The 23,137-nt window shown below is 39.8% G+C and overlaps 3 protein-coding genes across 3 annotated transcripts; all 3 read right to left on the bottom strand.

The window, feature by feature from the left end:
- Positions 1 to 4,678: 4,678 nt before the first annotated feature.
- LOC125780616 (histone H2A) lies at positions 4,679 to 5,279 on the bottom strand. The gene has a single exon (XM_049463074.1). The coding sequence runs from the start codon at positions 5,119 to 5,121 to the stop codon at positions 4,735 to 4,737; it is 387 nt and encodes a 128-aa protein (XP_049319031.1). The 5' UTR covers positions 5,122 to 5,279; the 3' UTR covers positions 4,679 to 4,734.
- Positions 5,280 to 12,705: 7,426 nt separating this feature from the next.
- LOC125780630 (histone H2B) lies at positions 12,706 to 13,409 on the bottom strand. The gene has a single exon (XM_049463089.1). The coding sequence runs from the start codon at positions 13,126 to 13,128 to the stop codon at positions 12,754 to 12,756; it is 375 nt and encodes a 124-aa protein (XP_049319046.1). The 5' UTR covers positions 13,129 to 13,409; the 3' UTR covers positions 12,706 to 12,753.
- Positions 13,410 to 21,491: 8,082 nt separating this feature from the next.
- Positions 21,492 to 22,092, bottom strand: LOC125780619 (histone H2A). The gene has a single exon (XM_049463077.1). The coding sequence runs from the start codon at positions 21,932 to 21,934 to the stop codon at positions 21,548 to 21,550; it is 387 nt and encodes a 128-aa protein (XP_049319034.1). The 5' UTR covers positions 21,935 to 22,092; the 3' UTR covers positions 21,492 to 21,547.
- Between the last annotated feature and the right edge of the window lie 1,045 nt (positions 22,093 to 23,137).

Raw genomic sequence — 23,137 nt, forward strand, 5'->3', positions numbered from 1 at the left:
ATATTAATCATAATATTAACAATATTTATTATTATTATTATTATTATTATTAGTAGTAGTAGTAGTAGTAGTAGTAGTAGTAGTAGTAGTAGTAGTAGGAGGAGTCTTCTGACTAAGTATGTTTCTCAGAGACTCTAAGAAGCTCTAAATCACAGAGTGTTGGAACACTCGAATAAATAAATAAATAAATAAATAAATAAATAAAAAACAACAACAACCATACTAATAATAATAATAATAATAATAATAATAATAATAATAATAATAATAATAATTATTATTATTATTATTATTATTATTATTATTATTATTATTATTATTAGTAGTAGTAGTAGTAGTAGTAGTAGTAGACAGCCTGTGTTCTCATGGATAATAATCAGCTTTTGGAAATCCAAAATGTGGAACACACGAAGCATGAATACTGTGTATCATGTATATTTTATCAAATAGAAACGATTTTTATAGTGTATTCGTCAAACTAAGTGGACTCAATTACAGAGGTTATTAAACTTCTACTAATGTGTACCTCTAAAGTACTTCAAAAATTGAGCTGGGAGTTGAAAATAATTTACAACAAATCAAATATTTGTTATTATTCGATGGTTTGCCCCAAACCTTTTCGCTCACTCTACACATAAAAGATTTGGTTCAGTTAAAAACCCTCCTGATCCATGTGAACTAACACAATTACACCACCATATGTGGCCCTCATATTCCAAATTCACGTAAACAAATAAAACATTACAAAACAGGTAAAAAGATTTGTATTCTCACTCACTCATTCATAAATCTCTGCAGTGTATGCGTTCGACCAGCAGACGGGCTCCAAGCTCCAACCAAAAAACATATCCCCTATAACTGTCTCACAAACCACACAAAAAAAGACAAAACAACAAGTAACAAGATCAGTACATTAAACCTATTTCAATGTTATATAGAGATAGCATTTAATAAATAAACAACTCACACACACATATACACACACACACACACACACACAACACATTTAACATTATCCATGTTAGAATTATTATTACACATATTAACACACATTAAAATACACCGTCAAAATTGGACAGGACGCTAATGACATAATTAGTAAAGAAAAAAAATATTTCTTAAAATACTTGTTTCACTTGTCAGAGAGTAGCGGTTTAAATCTTGCCTTTAACCTTAGCTCCAAAAATTATGTCATTTTTCTATCCAAAATCATTAGACATTAAAAGGGTTAGTGCCTCCTGACTTAGTGTAAGTAATAGTTAGCGAGCAGAATTACACCAAATGACGGCCATTTAAGGAAAACAAAATATCCACAAACGCTAGCTTTTTAGAGAATGGGGGAATGGACATTGCAGTTAAACTTTGCCCTTAAAATGAGAATTTAATGCAATTACATGAATAAACTAAACATCAAATTCACTGTACCTTGTGACCTCTGACCTAGAGAAGGGAATGGCCGCCATTTTGTGAACAGCAAAAACGTAAACAAACCTTCAGGCTAAGCTAAGCTATGCTATGCTAGCGCCTAGTTACCTATTCGGAAGCCATAGCAACCGCTCCTGTAGGAGAGTTTCAACACCACTGTGGCTAAATACACTATTTATACAATATAACATACATACACAGGGGACAGTATGAACACCTACCTGCTAGTTTTGTGCTGTATATTTGGCCAAATTAATGGTACATGCTAATCGCTAATTTAGCTTCACTCACCCAGCTAGCAGGCCAGATAGCCAACAAACTAGCACTCCAGACACTCCACTCGTGGCCGGAGAATAAACATATAATATATCTCTCTATAAGATATATATACTTTATAAGTAGTGCTAATAATAATAATAATAATAATAATAATAATAATAATAATAATAATAATAATAATAATAATAATAATAATATTCTTATTCTTCTTCTTATTATTATTATTATTATTATTATTATTATTATTATTATTATTATTATTATTATTATTATTATTATTATTATAATTATGAACGCCATAATATCATTACTATTATTAATGTTAATATTGTTATTTTTTACGTTTAATAATTATTTACAAATCTTTATTAATAAATAATGATGAATAAATCATTATTATTTTTAGTAGTAGTATCATTATGATTGTTATTATTATTATTATTATTAGTAGTAGTAGTAGCAGTAGTAGAATTATAAATGTTAATATAAGTAATTTGTATTACTATTATTAATGTTAGTATTACTCATTCTATTCACTATTAATAGTTTTTTATTCATAATTTATTGCTATTAGTGATTGTTATAAATATGTATAATTAATATTTTATAATTAGTCATGTATTAATGAACATTATTATGATCAGATTATCAGATTGAGTCAGACTCAATTTGGTTTTGTACATAGTCTCATACACAGCCACAAGATATGCTCAAACATTGCAAAGACACATTGCCTTAATATGTATGTGTGCGTGTGTTTGCATGAATATCTAATTTTCTTTCCATAAAAAAGAAAAAAAAGTATATATACATATCTGTATTTCATTGCTCAAGAATTATATATATATATATAGAGAGATTTATATATATATAAATCTATTTATATATATATAAATAAAAATATATATATATATATATGTATGTTCTGTATTGCATTCTTGAGCAATGCAATACAGAACTTTAACCACATGGTGGCATCCTAACTCTTAAAACGTGAAGTAGTCAGCTCAACATTCACTTATATATACAAAGTGAAGCAAGTCTTATGTTACATGTCCATATAAAAAGGTACTAAGCCTCATCAATGCAATGTAATATATATATATATATATATATATATATATATATATATATATATATATATATATATTGTTAAACGGCACCAATCGTGAGGTTTACTTGATTTATATATTATGGACGTATCATGAGACTTACAATATATTTATATACTTATGTTTTCATGTTTTAAGAGCTCTCTCTCTCTCTCTCTCTGTATATCATATATATATATATGTAGCTAGGTATATTTTAATATAGAGAGAGAATATGACAATATTACCGAGTATATCAATGTGTGTACATATTAAATTGTACATGTTGTAACACTGATGGATGCCACCGTATAGTGAAACATTGCCATTTTCAGTAATAAGAGTTCAATTTATGTAAACACACACACACTTACAACAGAACTCTTGCAACTTATAACAGTGCATGCAATGGCGCAGTTGAACCGCACGGTGGCATCCAAGCTCCATCAATGTTACATGCAGCACTTCCCTCAATACACACGCACACACACATAATATATATAGATTCATTTCTCTATTATTTCACCAATAATGTGCTCATAATTATTGTGCTTGTGTGTTTATATTTATCCATTGCAGTAAGATATAGTAATTGCTGACTATTAAAAAGGACGCGAAATAGTTCTAAAATATACGTTATGTCAAAATTATTCATAGTTTTGAGTACACAATTAGTACTACTTTTTCATACTGGCATATAAAAAGCATGTAGAAAAACAACTCTTTTGGCACAGACACAGGTAGGTGGCTCTTAAAAGAGCCGTTGGGTATTAAGGGAAAACGTCAAAGCGCTCCGTTTAAGCGCGCTCTCCGCGGATACGGCGGGCCAGCTGGATGTCCTTAGGCATAATGGTGACTCTCTTGGCGTGGATGGCGCACAGGTTAGTGTCTTCAAACAGACCCACCAAGTACGCCTCGCTGGCCTCCTGCAGAGCCATGACGGCGGAGCTCTGGAAGCGCAGATCGGTCTTGAAGTCCTGAGCGATCTCACGCACCAGGCGCTGGAAGGGCAGCTTGCGGATCAGCAGCTCAGTGGATTTCTGGTAGCGGCGGATCTCCCTGAGAGCGACGGTGCCGGGCCTGTAACGGTGAGGTTTCTTCACGCCGCCGGTAGCCGGTGCGCTCTTGCGGGCTGCCTTGGTGGCCAGCTGCTTCCTCGGGGCTTTGCCACCGGTGGACTTGCGGGCGGTCTGCTTCGTTCTTGCCATCGCGCTGAGCTCTGCAAAGAGAATAACGCGCCTCGCCTCCTCACGGCCCTTTTATGCTTTAGAGCCGCTACTCGCTGATTGGGCGTCTTGGATCTGCGCCCTTCCTATTGGCCGTTTCGCACGGAGAGCCCAAACGCAAAATACTGCGTATAGAACAAACTGGCGGCTTCCTGCAGTCCATTCTGGGTTTAATTATAATATATATAATGCAATTTAAGCGCTCCCATTGCTTAATTTAATAATTCTTATTCAATAACCTTGTAATTAATTACAAACAGCCGTGTACAGCTGTATACTCAAAATAATGCCGTGTGTATAGGGATTGTTATGATTTGAAAGTGTACTGGTGTTACCTATTGCTCACAGCTTAGTATAGTGTGTGTGCGCGCGTAAGTTTATATTTATATAAATATATACACTTAAATATATATACTTAAATATATACACACACACACACACATTATATATAATATACATATATATATATATATATATATATATATATATATATATATATATATATATATATATATATATATATATATATATATATATGTATGTATGTATATATTTTACATACACATATGTATATGTATATTAGCCTTTTCCCTTTGGGAATTACATGTATAATGTGTATTGTTACTGGGGAGGAAACATAGCACTTTTTGAGTAGAGTTGGGTGGCTCTTAAAAGAGCCTTTGGGTATGGACAAAGAAGCGGAAAGCGGAGATTTACTTGGCCTTGACCGCCTTCTCGGTTTTCTTGGGGAGAAGCACAGCCTGAATGTTGGGCAGCACACCACCCTGGGCGATGGTAACTCCTCCGAGCAGTTTGTTCAACTCCTCGTCGTTGCGAACAGCCAACTGCAGATGACGGGGGATGATACGAGTCTTCTTGTTGTCGCGGGCAGCGTTGCCGGCCAACTCGAGAATCTCAGCGGTAAGATACTCCAGGACAGCCGCAAGGTAGACGGGGGCGCCGGCGCCAACACGCTCGGCGTAGTTTCCTTTGCGCAGGAGCCTGTGCACACGGCCCACGGGGAACTGGAGCCCGGCGCGGGAGGAGCGAGTCTTGGCCTTGGCCCTTGCCTTTCCGCCGGTTTTGCCTCTTCCGCTCATGATGCAGCTCAGATGTGTTCGCTGAACAATACTGAAATAAAGCAGCGGGCTCCCGGGCGCTGTTGATAAAGCAAAAGCGCCTACGTTCCTATTGGCTACAAGCTTCGCGCAGCAACAGCCAATGGCGTTGCCGCCGTCGAACTCCAGCGCCCGCTCCCCCCTCCTTCCCCTCCTCTTCGCGCAGCCTCTAGTGTAAACGCTTGGCGGAGCGACAGCCAATGGCGTGTCCGCCGTCAAACGCTAGCGCCCGCCCTCCGCTGCTCGCTTTGGGCCCCCACTCCCCCCTCCTCCTCGTGCTGCCTGCTTTGTGTGTGAGACAGAGACCGAATGGCTGAAGACGGAGACTTTCGCCTTCCCGCTCAAATGAAATCAAAGTTACAATAATAAATAAAACAAACGGATGAAACGAATACCTACAGTGGCTGAGGTCGTGCCTTATTTGTATGTTAAAATGAGAATTGTAATGATAAACAGTGTCATACATCATACGCATTAAACACCGTTATGTGCTTTCGATACATGATATGAAGGAAGCTCTTTGAAATGAAACTGTGGGTGGCTCTTAAAAGAGCCGTTGTTAGAGAGGAACAAAACATGAAGGTAAACGGCACCGTTTACTTCTTCTTGGGGGCAGCCTTCTTCGGCTTCGCCGCCTTGGGCTTGGCCGCTTTGGGCTTGACAGCCTTGGCTTTCTTTGGGCTCTTAGTGGCTTTCTTGGGAGCCGCCGGCTTCTTCGCCTTCTTGGGGCTCTTGGTCGCCTTCTTCGCAGCCGCTGCCGGTTTCTTGGCCTTTTTGGGAGACTTCTTGGCCGCGGCGGGCTTCTTGGCCGCTACCTTCTTGGGTTTCTTCGCGGCAGCCGGTTTCTTGGCGGCGGGCTTCTTGGCTTTAGGAGCAACCTTCTTGGCCGGCTTCTTCTTGGCCTCGGCCTGTTTCTTGTTGAGCTTGAAAGAGCCCGACGCGCCGGTGCCTTTGGTCTGCACCAGAGTGCCCTTGGTGACGAGGCTCTTGACGGCGATCTTAACGCGAGAGTTGTTCTTCTCCACGTCGTAGCCGCCGGCGGCCAGGGCTTTCTTCAGGGCGGCGAGAGACACGCCGCTCCTCTCCTTGGATGCCGAGACGGCCTTGACGATAAGCTCGCCGACGCTGGGGCCGGCCTTCTTGGGGCGGGCGGCGGCCTTCTTCTTGGGGGCCTTGGCGGGCGCCGAGGCGGCTGGGGCGGGAGCGACTTCTGCCATCGTTCTGCTTTGCTGCGTGCGAGAGCGAGCACTGTGTGTCTGCTGCAGTAGCGTTCTGTGGAACCTCCCTCAGCGGCGAGGGGGGCGGCCCTTAAGCGCCGCATGAGAACGTTGTAGACTCAACCCGGCCAGCGCTGCGCAGCCGTGGCGCAGCTGCAGGCTCGCGTTGTGTTTTCTCGCTGCGTTTCTCGCACGAAATCCGCGCGCGTGGCCAACTTGGCGAGCGTTAAAGCGCTCTCCCGCCTGCGAGAGGCCCCCTCGCGTGTCGTGGAGGCGGAAAGGGCGGCGTGCGGACGGCGCGTTTCTCGCGGCGCTCCCCGAAGCGTGCCGAGCCGGCCGCGCTCCGAACGGGCAACGGCGGACTTGGCGTGCTTATCGTGTAATAATGTCGTGAAAGGGGATCGTGAGCGGGGCGAACGGCGTGGGCGTCGGTGGAGGAAAGTGTGGGCGAGAGCGTGTTGGGTGTGTGAGGCGCGTGTGCGTAGTTTAGCTGGTGTTGCGGGGCGCCCTTGTGGAGTGCGTAAAGCACAGTGCGCGCGCGGTGTGTTGCGCGAATGGCCGACTCCCGCAGTCGACTCCCACGCGTCTTTGTCGCCGTCCGGTCTTCGTCGCCGGCGCCCCGCACTCGGATCGGCGCTCCTCGTGGGGCGCTCGGCTCTTGTGGGGCCCGGGCTCCGGGCGCGGCCCGTTAGGCGCACCTGATTCGAATCGCCGCTCCGTTAACGAGCCCTAAATCCCCCAAACACCGGCCCTCCACCAGCCCTAACCCTAATGTGTTCTAACCCTAAACCCCCTAACCCTAACATATTCTAACCCTAAACCCCCTAACCCTAACTTATTCTAACCCTAAACCCCCTAACCCTAACTTATTCTAACCCTAAGCCCCCTAACCCTAACTTATTCTAACCCTAAACCCCCTAACCCTAACATATTCTAACCCTAAACCCCCTTACCCTAACATATTCTAACCCTAAACCCCCTAACCCTAACATATTCTAACCCTAAACCCCCTTACCCTAACATATTCTAACCCTAAACCCCCTAACCCTAACATATTCTAACCCTAAACCCCCTAACCCTAACGTGTTCTAACTCTAACCCCCTAACCCTAATATATGATAACCCTAATATATGATAACCCTAATCCCCCTAACCCTAATTTATTATAAACCTAATTCATGACAACCCTAAACCCCTATAACCCTAATTCATTATGACCCCAACGTCCCATAACCCTAATACAGAAGAAAAAAAATGAGCACGAGGACACACCTTTATTGTGGTAAAATCTTTACTCAATCCAAACATAGCAGTAGGTAAATGCCTACATGAACATTCCGTCAATCGGAAGGCTGAGGCCTAGCTTCTAAATACACCTGCACACGCTGCAGCAGCACTACATAACTGAGGCCTAACTCATCAATATAACTACAAACACTGCAGGGGCACTACATTACTGAGGCCTAACTTATCAATATACCTAAAAACACTGCAGAAGCACTACATTACTCAGGCCTAACATATTAATAGAGCTGAAAACACTGCAGGAGCACTATATTGGTGAGACATAACTTAGAAATAGACCTGCACACACAGCAGAAGCACTACATTACTCAGGCCTAACTTAGAAATAGACCTGAAAACACTGCAGGAGCACTACATAACTGAGGCCTAACATATTAATAGAGCTGAAAACACTGCAGCGGCACTACATTACTGAGGCCTAACATATTAATAGAGCTGAAAACACTGCAGGAGCACTATATTAGTGAGACATAACTTAGAAATAGACCTGAAAACACTGCAGAAGCACTACATTACTGAGGCCCAAAATATTAATAGAGCTGAAAACACTGCAGGAGCACTATATTAGTGAGACATAACTTAGAAATAGACCCGAAACCACTGCAGCAGCACTACATTACTCAGGCCTAACATATTAATAGAGCTGAAAACACTGCAGGAGCACTATATTGGTGAGACATAACTTAGAAATAGACCTGCACACACTGCAGAAGCACTACATTACTCAGGCCTAACTTAGAAATAGACCTGAAAACACTGCAGCGGCACTACATAACTGAGGCCTAACTTATCAATATACCTAAAAACACTGCAGGAGCACTATATTAGTGAGACATAACTTAGAAATAGACCTGAAAACACTGCAGCAGCACTACATTACTCAGGCCTAACATATTAATAGAGCTGAAAACACTGCAGGAGCACTACATTACTCAGGCCTAACATATTAATAGAGCTGAAAACACTGCAGAGGCACTACATTACTCAGGCCTAACATATAGAGCTGAAAACACTGCAGGAGCACTATATTAGTGAGACATAACTTAGAAATAGACCTGAAAACACTGCAGCAGCGCTACATTACTGAGGCCTAACATATTAATAGAGCTGAAAACACTGCAGGAGCACTATATTGGTGAGACATAACTTAGAAATAGACCTGCACACACTGCAGAAGCACTACATTACTCAGGCCTAACTTAGAAATATACCTAAAAACACTGCAGAAGCACTACATTACTGAGGCCTAACTTATCAATATACCTAAAAACACTGCAGAGGCACTACATTACTCAGGCCTAACATATAAATAGAGCTGAAAACACTGCAGGAGCACTATATTAGTGAGACATAACTTAGAAATAGACCTGAAAACACTGCAGCAGCACTACATTACTCAGGCCTAACATATTAATAGAGCTGAAAACACTGCAGGAGCACTACATTACTCAGGCCTAACATATTAATAGAGCTGAAAACACTGCAGCAGCACTACATTACTGAGGCCTAACATATTAATAGAGCTGAAAACACTGCAGAAGCACTACATTACTGAGGCCTAACATATTAATAGAGCTGAAAACACTGCAGAGGCACTACATTACTCAGGCCTAACATATAGAGCTGAAAACACTGCAGGAGCACTATATTAGTGAGACATAACTTAGAAATAGACCTGAAAACACTGCAGCAGCGCTACATTACTGAGGCCTAACATATTAATAGAGCTGAAAACACTGCAGGAGCACTATATTGGTGAGACATAACTTAGAAATAGACCTGCACACACTGCAGAAGCACTACATTACTCAGGCCTAACTTAGAAATATACCTAAAAACACTGCAGAAGCACTACATTACTCAGGCCTAACATATTAATAGAGCTGAAAACACTGCAGGAGCACTACATTACTCAGGCCTAACTTAGAAATAGACCTGAAAACACTGCAGAAGCACTACATTACTCAGGCCTAGCTTCTAAATACACCTGCACACGCTGCAGCAGCACTACATAACTGAGGCCTAACTCATCAATATAACTACAAACACTGCAGGAGCACTACATTACTCAGGCCTAACATATAAATAGACCTGCAAACACTGCAGAGGCACTACATTACTCAGGCCTAACATATAAATAGAGCTGAAAACACTTCAGGAGCACTATATAACTGAGGCCTAGCTCCTAAATTAACCTGAAAACACTGCAGCAGCACTGTAATACTGAGGCCTAGTGCCTACTTTTACCTGCGTGCACACTCTACATGCTCTAGAACCTTGTTGCCTAGCTATAGGTCTTACACGTACACATTCCACCAGCACCTGTAGAACTCTGAGGCCTAGCTGTGTGCGGCAGCATAACAAGCGAAATTTCTACTCCAAACAGTAAGCGTGTCGCTCGACTACCCTGCTCTGGTTCTACTTTCTGCCTGTTAAGACAAACGTGACGGCAAAATGGTGGCCTCGTTTGCCGACTTGGGAGGGGGCTTATTTATGCCTTTGTTAGACGAAGCACACCTGGCTCTCATCGTTCACACGCGGCTCTCATTTGCAGCATCAGGTGTGGAAGCTCAGAGGTTGGACCTGCAGCCGTGTAGGGTGTGTCTTGTATGTCTCACAGCTGATTTTCAGTTTGTGGATGCAAGAATAAGTTTGTAACATCACTAATAGGTTACACCAGGGGTGTCAAACTCATTTTGGCCGAGGGCCACATTGGCATATTGGCTGTCCTCCGAGGGCCAGATGTAACTTATAAATGTAATAAAATGTAACCAAATGTAATATATGTAAATGAATGTAATTACTCCTTAATGTTAAATAACTCTCAATATATTATTTATTCAATCAAATATTACAGTTGCATGGAAAAAATGTTTGCTTGTTGCTCTATTAACATAAATCCTTTTAATTTGTCATGTCATGAAATCCAAAAACTCCATCAATCAAGAACCAAACTATTCAAGTGAATAGAAATGACATCAAGTTATATTAACTTTGAAATTATTAACTGAAATAAGGCTTAATAAATATAAAATCAAAAATTGTGAGCTGTTAAGAACATAGCATTTCCTCAGATTTAGCAGTTCCTCATCCAACCACTAGTGGGAGCTGCAGCAGCAGCACCACAAGTCCGCAGTCTTTACTGAGTCAGAGCTACAGCCCAGCCACGGGCTACAGGGCTCAGCTCAGCCAGTCTGGAGCGTTTTTACAATTTTGAAGTTCTTCTGTGTATGAAATAAAGATTTTTGTAACCGAATAATACAGCTCTCTACAGTTCATCTTTCAGCCCAATCAGCTAACAGCAGCCGTTTAGAGCAGGAGTCACTGCTGGGATTACATTATAAACAGGTCAGTTATCGCGCTGCTAACCTCAGGATGTTTATAACTACGGAGTTTAGTGGACACACCACGGCTGCAAGGTTAGACTGTTGAAGGCTACTGAAGACTATTAAAGGCTATTGGAGGTTATTGAAAGGGTTATTGAGGGCAGAAATCAGTACAGGCTGGTTAGATAAGTGATTCACGTCCTCGTACTTTGCTGCGGTGAAACTGCGACTAGCGCTGTCACAGTGATGTTTATTAACGTCATTAAAACAGATTTTGTCAGCTATTGTCTTATAAATGTTTACACAGAACTTATATCTCTCCTAAAAAGCGTTTATTTTGGTCAGTAACACTCTTCGTAACACAAAAGGCATACCGGTCTTTCGCCTTGAAGCACAGCCGTCCGTCTGCATCAACTTCTCTTTTTCTGGATATTATGGGATAAACATTTATATGTCTCAATTCCACCCGCGAAGTTACACCTTCCCTCCGGCAGGGTTTCCACATCAATGACTACACTGCCGTGTAGTGGCAGTAAGCCGTAACTTTGCGGGTAATACAATCGACAAGCATTGTGGGAAATGTATTTTTTGGTCAAAGAACGCTTCTGACTTATTTATTATAGACACTAAGATCTTACAAGCTCTCGCGGGCCACATAAAAAGACGTGGCGGGCCACATTTGGCCCGCGGGCCTTGTGTTTGACACATGTGGGTTACACTTAACATGAATCATTTCTAATCATCTGTTTAAATGCAGCGCACGTGGAGCTGGTTTCGGTGTATTTCTAGATTCATTTTATTTATGTTCTTGAAACAAATTACAACAGAGTTTGTCACAGTATGTGTCATAGGGCAGAGCATTTACACACATATCGTTGGGAATTTGTTAGTTATAGGTAAACTTTATCTTAATTATAGCACTTTACACATGGCAAATATGTGTACATTAATATGTGTACTTTTCTCTCCTCTAGGCATAAACTGTGCAGTATCTTACTTCCCCATGCATAGCATAAGCTCTTTAACACTACCGCTGTACTATTTTTGTGATTTCTTGACCACCTATGTACTGGTCACTAGTGTCACTAGTCACATAATGGGAAATCATGCGCCTTCCATTTTCCCCTCTACCAATATGTATGTGTGTGTGTGTGTGTGTGTGTGTGTGTGTGTATATATCTATATCTATATATCTCTATATCTATATCTATATATATCTATCTATATATCTATATATATCTATATCTATATCTATATCTATATATCTATATATATATAGATATATATAGAGATATACACACACACACACACACACACACACTTATGTAAGTTTAAATAATTTTATTTATTGTTTCTACATATAAATCAATTCATTACAACAATTGATATACTTATATACACACACTATATATATATCTATATCTATATATATATATATATCTATATATCTATATATATATATATATATCTATATATCTATATATATATATATATATATATAGATATATACACACAAACACGCACACACACACACACACACACAATTATGTAAGTGTAAATAATTTTATTTATTGCTTCTACATATAAATCAATTCATTACAACAATTGATATACTTATATACACACACACACTATATAGATATGTATATTTATACATATTTTCTTTATCAAAACATTAGAAAAAGGACACGGAACGCTGCTCTTTAGGGGAAAACGTGGGTGGCTCTTAAAAGAGCCGTTGGGTTTGAACAGAGCGGGTTCGCTCTTTACTTGGAGCTGGTGTACTTGGTGACGGCCTTGGTTCCCTCGGAGACGGCGTGCTTGGCCAGCTCGCCGGGCAGAAGCAGGCGCACGGCGGTCTGGATCTCCCTGGAGGTGATGGTGGAACGCTTGTTGTAGTGAGCCAGGCGGGAAGACTCACCGGCGATGCGCTCGAAGATGTCGTTCACGAAGGAGTTCATAATACCCATCGCCTTTGAGGAGATTCCGGTGTCGGGGTGGACCTGCTTCAACACCTTGTAGACGTAGATGGCGTAGCTCTCCTTCCTGGACTTTCTGCGCTTCTTGCCTCCCTTCCCGGCGGTCTTGGTAACGGCCTTCTTGGAGCCTTTCTTCGGGGCGGACTTGGCTGGCTCAGGCATCCTGCTTCTCTTCGAGTTAGACTGAAGAATGAGGGGGAGGCGACTAACCCCCACGTTATTTGCACTCTGCCAGTCTAATTAACATGAGTCACGCCTTTCAAATGCCGTCAAACCACCATTGGACAAACACAACTCGCTCCACTCTAATACCCCTCCTCTCCCTCCCCCCGCTGCTGCAGCCTGCTCTTTGTGTGCCTTCCCGCGCACACAGCGGTGACGCCCTTTGCGAAGAGCGTTTTATACATTAAAAAACCTTAAAAACCTTGAAAAAATTTGACGCTTTCATATGCGTTAGCTCTGAAACGGACAAATAAACACATCCGCGCATTGTGAGCGAACACAAACACGCGGCTGTATGTTTATTCATCAGTTAGCCTTCATGTGAACTAATGTCTGGTTCAGTTGAGTGGACGGGAGATCCTACGGCGTTCCTTTAAAACAACCTAAAACTAAAGAAATATGTGCCTTTAAACTGACGCTTCTTAATCACAGACTCGGATATTTACATCTTCTTAAACTTATGCTTTAAGAACACACGTGCACATATATTTTATATATACACACACAGCTCGTAGGCATATATGTATCAATATTCTCTCTCTCTCTCTCTCTCTATACACACACACAATACTGATATCCTTACATATCTTTCGTAGTGTATTTCCACACTTTATCTTGTAATTCATGGGCAGTGGGATGTTTTATATAGGGAAATTAAGTGTTAGTGAACTACTGTATCTTATTCCAACACGGAAAACTGCTCTTTGGGTGGATTTGTGGGTGGCTCTTAAAAGAGCCGTTGTTGTTAGCGGTGTTCGAGACGAGCGTTTAACCTCCGAATCCGTACAGAGTGCGTCCCTGGCGTTTCAGGGCGTACACCACATCCATAGCGGTGACGGTCTTTCTCTTGGCGTGCTCGGTGTAGGTGACGGCGTCTCTGATCACGTTCTCCAGGAACACTTTCAACACACCGCGGGTCTCCTCGTAGATCAGACCGGAGATACGCTTGACGCCACCACGACGCGCCAGACGGCGGATAGCGGGCTTGGTGATGCCCTGGATGTTATCGCGAAGAACTTTGCGGTGACGCTTGGCGCCTCCTTTCCCGAGCCCCTTGCCTCCTTTGCCGCGTCCGGACATCGTAGCTGCTCTTGCTCCCAGTAGACGAGAAGAAAGAATGAAGCTACATCGGACAGCCAGCGCATGATATTCTACTCTACCGGACCTAGTTGAGGACAGATAGGCGGAGCCCAGTACAAAGCAGCTGGGTGGCCCCTCACAGTGTGGCCGTCTGCACCGCCCCCATACACTAGAGCGCTACAGAAATACAGATTATATACAATATCTGCTGAAATGAACCTGCTTGAAATTAGTAACTGCAGATATCTTACACCAATGAATGCTGAATATTACATCTTGCCAGACACACTTTATGATGCACTGAACCATGTGGGACACAGTGTCACAGTCAAGCAAGTGTGTTTTATGCAGCATGTTATGGTTTGGTCTCCTGCACATAAAATGTCTAGTTAACATCTGAATAGATTAGCTGACTGTATATGAAGGTACTATTGTGTGAACCTTAAGCTAATTTACAAACATTAACATGAATTAAACATATTAATATGTATTCAAATAGTATCGTACTCACTACATAATCTCTAAATCACAGAGTGTTATCGCTCATGTAGGAGCTCATGTAGTGTGATCGACATGTAGGAGCAGTCCAAAATACTCAATAAAACAAACAAAAAAAGCAAATAAAATAGAATAATAATAATCATCATAATCATAATAATCATAATTATAATAGTAATATGCCTTGAGAAATCCAAAGTGTGGAACACAAAAAGCACGATTACTGTGTATCATGTATGTTTTATCAAATATAAGCGATTTTGGAAAGTGTATTCGTCAAACTAGGTGTATTAATTTTATTTACGAGTTCATTAAACTTCTATGAATGTGTACTTCTAAAGTACTTCCCAACTTGTGCTGGGAGTTTTGTTTATTTTCTATCAATAATTTGGAATATGCCCCAATCCTTTTTTCGCACTCTACACTGGAAATATTTAGATCAGTTAATAAAAACTCTCTTGATCCATGAGAATGAACAGGATTAGACAACCCTCATAATCCAAATTCATGTAAACAAATTAAACATTACAAAACAGGTAAAAAGATTTGTACGCTCACTCACTCATTCATTAATCACTGCAGTGTCTGCGTTAGACCAGGAGATGGCCTCCAAGCTCCACCAAAAACATCTCCCCTAGAACTGTCTCACAAACCACACATAAATAACCAAACAATAAGTTTCAACAGCAGTACATTAAATCTATTTACATGTTACATGGAGATAGCATTAAATAAAAATAAATAAATAAATGTATTATGTTGGAATATATACATGAACATATATATGATTACACACACACATATATATATATATATATATATATATATATATATATATATATATATATATATATATATATATATATATATATATATGTAGCAGTTGTTTCTTTTTTCTATGTCTTGTTTGAATTAATTTTATTATTTTATGTATATATAATTTATTAAATTTATTTCTGTTAGGTTTTTTTTTTTTTCCTGTTTCATGTTGTCCCTTCAAATTTACAATAAAATAAAATAAAATCCTTCATTACCGTATTTACTGCTTAGTGGATCATCAGTGGCCAATTTGCAAATGGAAGGGGGAAACAAACATCTGGCACTATATGGCACTTTTGGGGCCATGTATGTGGATCGTGTTAACCAACTGAATAAAGATATCTCATTCTATTATCTTTATATGATAATATTTAAAAGATAAATGTCCTAATCAAATTGTGATGAAAAGTACACATTTGTACGCCATGTCTTGAAATAAGCTATGGGTCAGAAACCTCTCACTTCAACAACCACAAATATAGTAATGAGAATAAGAATAAGAATAAGAATATTTATTATTATTTTTATTAGTAGTAGTAGTGAGTAAGTACCTCTAAAGTATTTCAAAAAAAGTGTGCTGGGAATTGTAAATTATTTACTAATCCAATAAAATATTTGTTTATATTTTAATGTCTATCAATAAATCGCTCTATTCCCCGATCCTTTTCACTCACTCTACACATAAAATATTGCAGTTAAAAACTCTCTTGATCCATGTGAACTAACACAATTAGACAACCATCTGTGGCCCTCATAATCCTAAATCATGTAAAAAAATAAAACATTACAAAACAGGTAAAAATATTTGTATGCTCTCTCACTCATTCATAAATCCCTGCAGTGTCTGCGTTCCACCAGAAGATGGCCTCCAAGCTCCACCAAAAAACATCTCCCCTAGAACTGTCTGTCAAAACACACAAAAACAGACAACGAATATCTAGCTATCTTTATATGGTAATATTTAAAAGATAAAAACGTCCTTATCAAGTTGTGATGAAAAGTACACATTTGTACGCAACCTCTTGAAATAAGCTATGGGTCAGAAACCTCTCACTTCTTACATGAGGGTCGTAATATAACGCAATAAGCTCTAAATCACAGATTGTTCTCGCTCAAGAGAGGTGTAGGAACAGTCAAATAAATAAACAAATAAACAACAACAACCATAATAATACTACAAATAATAACAATAACACAAACAACAATAATAATAATAATAATAATAATAATAATAATAATAATAATAATAATAATAATAATAATAATAATAATAATATTAATCATAATATTAACAATATTTATTATTATTATTATTATTATTATTAGTAGTAGTAGTAGTAGTAGTAGTAGTAGTAGTAGTAGTAGTAGTAGGAGGAGTCTTCTGACTAAGTATGTTTCTCAGAGACTCTAAGAAGCTCTAAATCACAGAGTGTTGGAACACTCGAATAAATAAATAAATAAATAAATAAATAAATAAAAAACAACAACAACCATACTAATAATAATAATAATAATAATAATAATAATAATAATAATAATAATAATAATAATTATTATTATTATTATTATTATTATTATTATTATTATTATTATTAGTAGTAGTAGTAGTAGTAGTAGTAGTAGACAGCCTGTGTTCTCATGGATAATAATCAGCTTTTGGAAATCCAAAATGTGGAACACACGAAGCATGAATACTGTGTATCATGTATATTTTATCAAATAGAAACGATTTTTATAGTGTATTCGTCAAACTAAGTGGACTCAATTACAGAGGTTATTAAACTTCTACTAATGTGTACCTCTAAAGTACTTCAAAAATTGAGCTGGGAGTTGAAAATAATTTACAACAAATCAAATATTTGTTATTATTCGATGGTTTGCCCCAAACCTTTTCGCTCACTCTACACATAAAAGATTTGGTTCAGTTAAAAACCCTCCTGATCCATGTGAACTAACACAATTACACCACCATATGTGGCCCTCATATTCCAAATTCACGTAAACAAATAAAACATTACAAAACAGGTAAAAAGATTTGTATTCTCACTCACTCATTCATAAATCTCTGCAGTGTATGCGTTCGACCAGCAGACGGGCTCCAAGCTCCAACCAAAAAACATATCCCCTATAACTGTCTCACAAACCACACAAAAAAAGACAAAACAACAAGTAACAAGATCAGTACATTAAACCTATTTCAATGTTATATAGAGATAGCATTTAATAAATAAACAACTCACACACACATATACACACACACACACACACACACAACACATTTAACATTATCCATGTTAGAATTATTATTACACATATTAACACACATTAAAATACACCGTCAAAATTGGACAGGACGCTAATGACATAATTAGTAAAGAAAAAAAATATTTCTTAAAATACTTGTTTCACTTGTCAGAGAGTAGCGGTTTAAATCTTGCCTTTAACCTTAGCTCCAAAAATTATGTCATTTTTCTATCCAAAATCATTAGACATTAAAAGGGTTAGTGCCTCCTGACTTAGTGTAAGTAATAGTTAGCGAGCAGAATTACACCAAATGACGGCCATTTAAGGAAAACAAAATATCCACAAACGCTAGCTTTTTAGAGAATGGGGGAATGGACATTGCAGTTAAACTTTGCCCTTAAAATGAGAATTTAATGCAATTACATGAATAAACTAAACATCAAATTCACTGTACCTTGTGACCTCTGACCTAGAGAAGGGAATGGCCGCCATTTTGTGAACAGCAAAAACGTAAACAAACCTTCAGGCTAAGCTAAGCTATGCTATGCTAGCGCCTAGTTACCTATTCGGAAGCCATAGCAACCGCTCCTGTAGGAGAGTTTCAACACCACTGTGGCTAAATACACTATTTATACAATATAACATACATACACAGGGGACAGTATGAACACCTACCTGCTAGTTTTGTGCTGTATATTTGGCCAAATTAATGGTACATGCTAATCGCTAATTTAGCTTCACTCACCCAGCTAGCAGGCCAGATAGCCAACAAACTAGCACTCCAGACACTCCACTCGTGGCCGGAGAATAAACATATAATATATCTCTCTATAAGATATATATACTTTATAAGTAGTGCTAATAATAATAATAATAATAATAATAATAATAATAATAATAATAATAATAATAATAATAATAATAATATTCTTATTCTTCTTCTTATTATTATTATTATTATTATTATTATTATTATTATTATTATTATTATTATTATTATTATAATTATGAACGCCATAATATCATTACTATTATTAATGTTAATATTGTTATTTTTTACGTTTAATAATTATTTACAAATCTTTATTAATAAATAATGATGAATAAATCATTATTATTTTTAGTAGTAGTATCATTATGATTGTTATTATTATTATTATTATTAGTAGTAGTAGTAGCAGTAGTAGAATTATAAATGTTAATATAAGTAATTTGTATTACTATTATTAATGTTAGTATTACTCATTCTATTCACTATTAATAGTTTTTTATTCATAATTTATTGCTATTAGTGATTGTTATAAATATGTATAATTAATATTTTATAATTAGTCATGTATTAATGAACATTATTATGATCAGATTATCAGATTGAGTCAGACTCAATTTGGTTTTGTACATAGTCTCATACACAGCCACAAGATATGCTCAAACATTGCAAAGACACATTGCCTTAATATGTATGTGTGCGTGTGTTTGCATGAATATCTAATTTTCTTTCCATAAAAAAGAAAAAAAAGTATATATACATATCTGTATTTCATTGCTCAAGAATTATATATATATATATAGAGAGATTTATATATATATAAATCTATTTATATATATATAAATAAAAAAATATATATATATATATGTATGTTCTGTATTGCATTCTTGAGCAATGCAATACAGAACTTTAACCACATGGTGGCATCCTAACTCTTAAAACGTGAAGTAGTCAGCTCAACATTCACTTATATATACAAAGTGAAGCAAGTCTTATGTTACATGTCCATATAAAAAGGTACTAAGCCTCATCAATGCAATGTAATATATATATATATATATATATATATATATATATATATATATATATATATATATATTGTTAAACGGCACCAATCGTGAGGTTTACTTGATTTATATATTATGGACGTATCATGAGACTTACAATATATTTATATACTTATGTTTTCATGTTTTAAGAGCTCTCTCTCTCTCTCTCTCTGTATATCATATATATATATATGTAGCTAGGTATATTTTAATATAGAGAGAGAATATGACAATATTACCGAGTATATCAATGTGTGTACATATTAAATTGTACATGTTGTAACACTGATGGATGCCACCGTATAGTGAAACATTGCCATTTTCAGTAATAAGAGTTCAATTTATGTAAACACACACACACTTACAACAGAACTCTTGCAACTTATAACAGTGCATGCAATGGCGCAGTTGAACCGCACGGTGGCATCCAAGCTCCATCAATGTTACATGCAGCACTTCCCTCAATACACACGCACACACACATAATATATATAGATTCATTTCTCTATTATTTCACCAATAATGTGCTCATAATTATTGTGCTTGTGTGTTTATATTTATCCATTGCAGTAAGATATAGTAATTGCTGACTATTAAAAAGGACGCGAAATAGTTCTAAAATATACGTTATGTCAAAATTATTCATAGTTTTGAGTACACAATTAGTACTACTTTTTCATACTGGCATATAAAAAGCATGTAGAAAAACAACTCTTTTGGCACAGACACAGGTAGGTGGCTCTTAAAAGAGCCGTTGGGTATTAAGGGAAAACGTCAAAGCGCTCCGTTTAAGCGCGCTCTCCGCGGATACGGCGGGCCAGCTGGATGTCCTTAGGCATAATGGTGACTCTCTTGGCGTGGATGGCGCACAGGTTAGTGTCTTCAAACAGACCCACCAAGTACGCCTCGCTGGCCTCCTGCAGAGCCATGACGGCGGAGCTCTGGAAGCGCAGATCGGTCTTGAAGTCCTGAGCGATCTCACGCACCAGGCGCTGGAAGGGCAGCTTGCGGATCAGCAGCTCAGTGGATTTCTGGTAGCGGCGGATCTCCCTGAGAGCGACGGTGCCGGGCCTGTAACGGTGAGGTTTCTTCACGCCGCCGGTAGCCGGTGCGCTCTTGCGGGCTGCCTTGGTGGCCAGCTGCTTCCTCGGGGCTTTGCCACCGGTGGACTTGCGGGCGGTCTGCTTCGTTCTTGCCATCGCGCTGAGCTCTGTAAAGAGAATAACGCGCCTCGCCTCCTCACGGCCCTTTTATGCTTTAGAGCCGCTACTCGCTGATTGGGCGTCTTGGATCTGCGCCCTTCCTATTGGCCGTTTCGCACGGAGAGCCCAAACGCAAAATACTGCGTATAGAACAAACTGGCGGCTTCCTGCAGTCCATTCTGGGTTTAATTATAATATATATAATGCAATTTAAGCGCTCCCATTGCTTAATTTAATAATTCTTATTCAATAACCTTGTAATTAATTACAAACAGCCGTGTACAGCTGTATACTCAAAATAATGCCGTGTGTATAGGGATTGTTATGATTTGAAAGTGTACTGGTGTTACCTATTGCTCACAGCTTAGTATAGTGTGTGTGCGCGCGTAAGTTTATATTTATATAAATATATACACTTAAATATATATACTTAAATATATACACACACACACACACATTATATATAATATACATATATATATATATATATATATATATATATATATATATATATATATATATGTATGTATGTATATATTTTACATACACATATGTATATGTATATTAGCCTTTTCCCTTTGGGAATTACATGTATAATGTGTATTGTTACTGGGGAGGAAACATAGCACTTTTTGAGTAGAGTTGGGTGGCTCTTAAAAGAGCCTTTGGGTATGGACAAAGAAGCGGAAAGCGGAGATTTACTTGGCCTTGACCGCCTTCTCGGTTTTCTTGGGGAGAAGCACAGCCTGAATGTTGGGCAGCACACCACCCTGGGCGATGGTAACTCCTCCGAGCAGTTTGTTCAACTCCTCGTCGTTGCGAACAGCCAACTGCAGATGACGGGGGATGATACGAGTCTTCTTGTTGTCGCGGGCAGCGTTGCCGGCCAACTCGAGAATCTCAGCGGTAAGATACTCCAGGACAGCCGCAAGGTAGACGGGGGCGCCGGCGCCAACACGCTCGGCGTAGTTTCCTTTGCGCAGGAGCCTGTGCACACGGCCCACGGGGAACTGGAGCCCGGCGCGGGAGGAGCGAGTCTTGGCCTTGGCCCTTGCCTTTCCGCCGGTTTTGCCTCTTCCGCTCATGATGCAGCTCAGATGTGTTCGCTGAACAATACTGAAATAAAGCAGCGGGCTCCCGGGCGCTGTTGATAAAGCAAAAGCGCCTACGTTCCTATTGGCTACAAGCTTCGCGCAGCAACAGCCAATGGCGTTGCCGCCGTCGAACTCCAGCGCCCGCTCCCCCCTCCTTCCCCTCCTCTTCGCGCAGCCTCTAGTGTAAACGCTTGGCGGAGCGACAGCCAATGGCGTGTCCGCCGTCAAACGCTAGCGCCCGCCCTCCGCTGCTCGCTTTGGGCCCCCACTCCCCCCTCCTCCTCGTGCTGCCTGCTTTGTGTGTGAGACAGAGACCGAATGGCTGAAGACGGAGACTTTCGCCTTCCCGCTCAAATGAAATCAAAGTTACAATAATAAATAAAACAAACGGATGAAACGAATACCTACAGTGGCTGAGGTCGTGCCTTATTTGTATGTTAAAATGAGAATTGTAATGATAAACAGTGTCATACATCATACGCATTAAACACCGTTATGTGCTTTCGATACATGATATGAAGGAAGCTCTTTGAAATGAAACTGTGGGTGGCTCTTAAAAGAGCCGTTGTTAGAGAGGAACAAAACATGAAGGTAAACGGCACCGTTTACTTCTTCTTGGGGGCAGCCTTCTTCGGCTTCGCCGCCTTGGGCTTGGCCGCTTTGGGCTTGACAGCCTTGGCTTTCTTTGGGCTCTTAGTGGCTTTCTTGGGAGCCGCCGGCTTCTTCGCCTTCTTGGGGCTCTTGGTCGCCTTCTTCGCAGCCGCTGCCGGTTTCTTGGCCTTTTTGGGAGACTTCTTGGCCGCGGCGGGCTTCTTGGCCGCTACCTTCTTGGGTTTCTTCGCGGCAGCCGGTTTCTTGGCGGCGGGCTTCTTGGCTTTAGGAGCAACCTTCTTGGCCGGCTTCTTCTTGGCCTCGGCCTGTTTCTTGTTGAGCTTGAAAGAGCCCGACGCGCCGGTGCCTTTGGTCTGCACCAGAGTGCCCTTGGTGACGAGGCTCTTGACGGCGATCTTAACGCGAGAGTTGTTCTTCTCCACGTCGTAGCCGCCGGCGGCCAGGGCTTTCTTCAGGGCGGCGAGAGACACGCCGCTCCTCTCCTTGGATGCCGAGACGGCCTTGACGATAAGCTCGCCGACGCTGGGGCCGGCCTTCTTGGGGCGGGCGGCGGCCTTCTTCTTGGGGGCCTTGGCGGGCGCC

This window comes from Astyanax mexicanus, chromosome 13, assembly GCF_023375975.1.
Source record: "Astyanax mexicanus isolate ESR-SI-001 chromosome 13, AstMex3_surface, whole genome shotgun sequence".
NCBI classification, from domain to species: Eukaryota; Metazoa; Chordata; class Actinopteri; order Characiformes; family Acestrorhamphidae; genus Astyanax; species Astyanax mexicanus.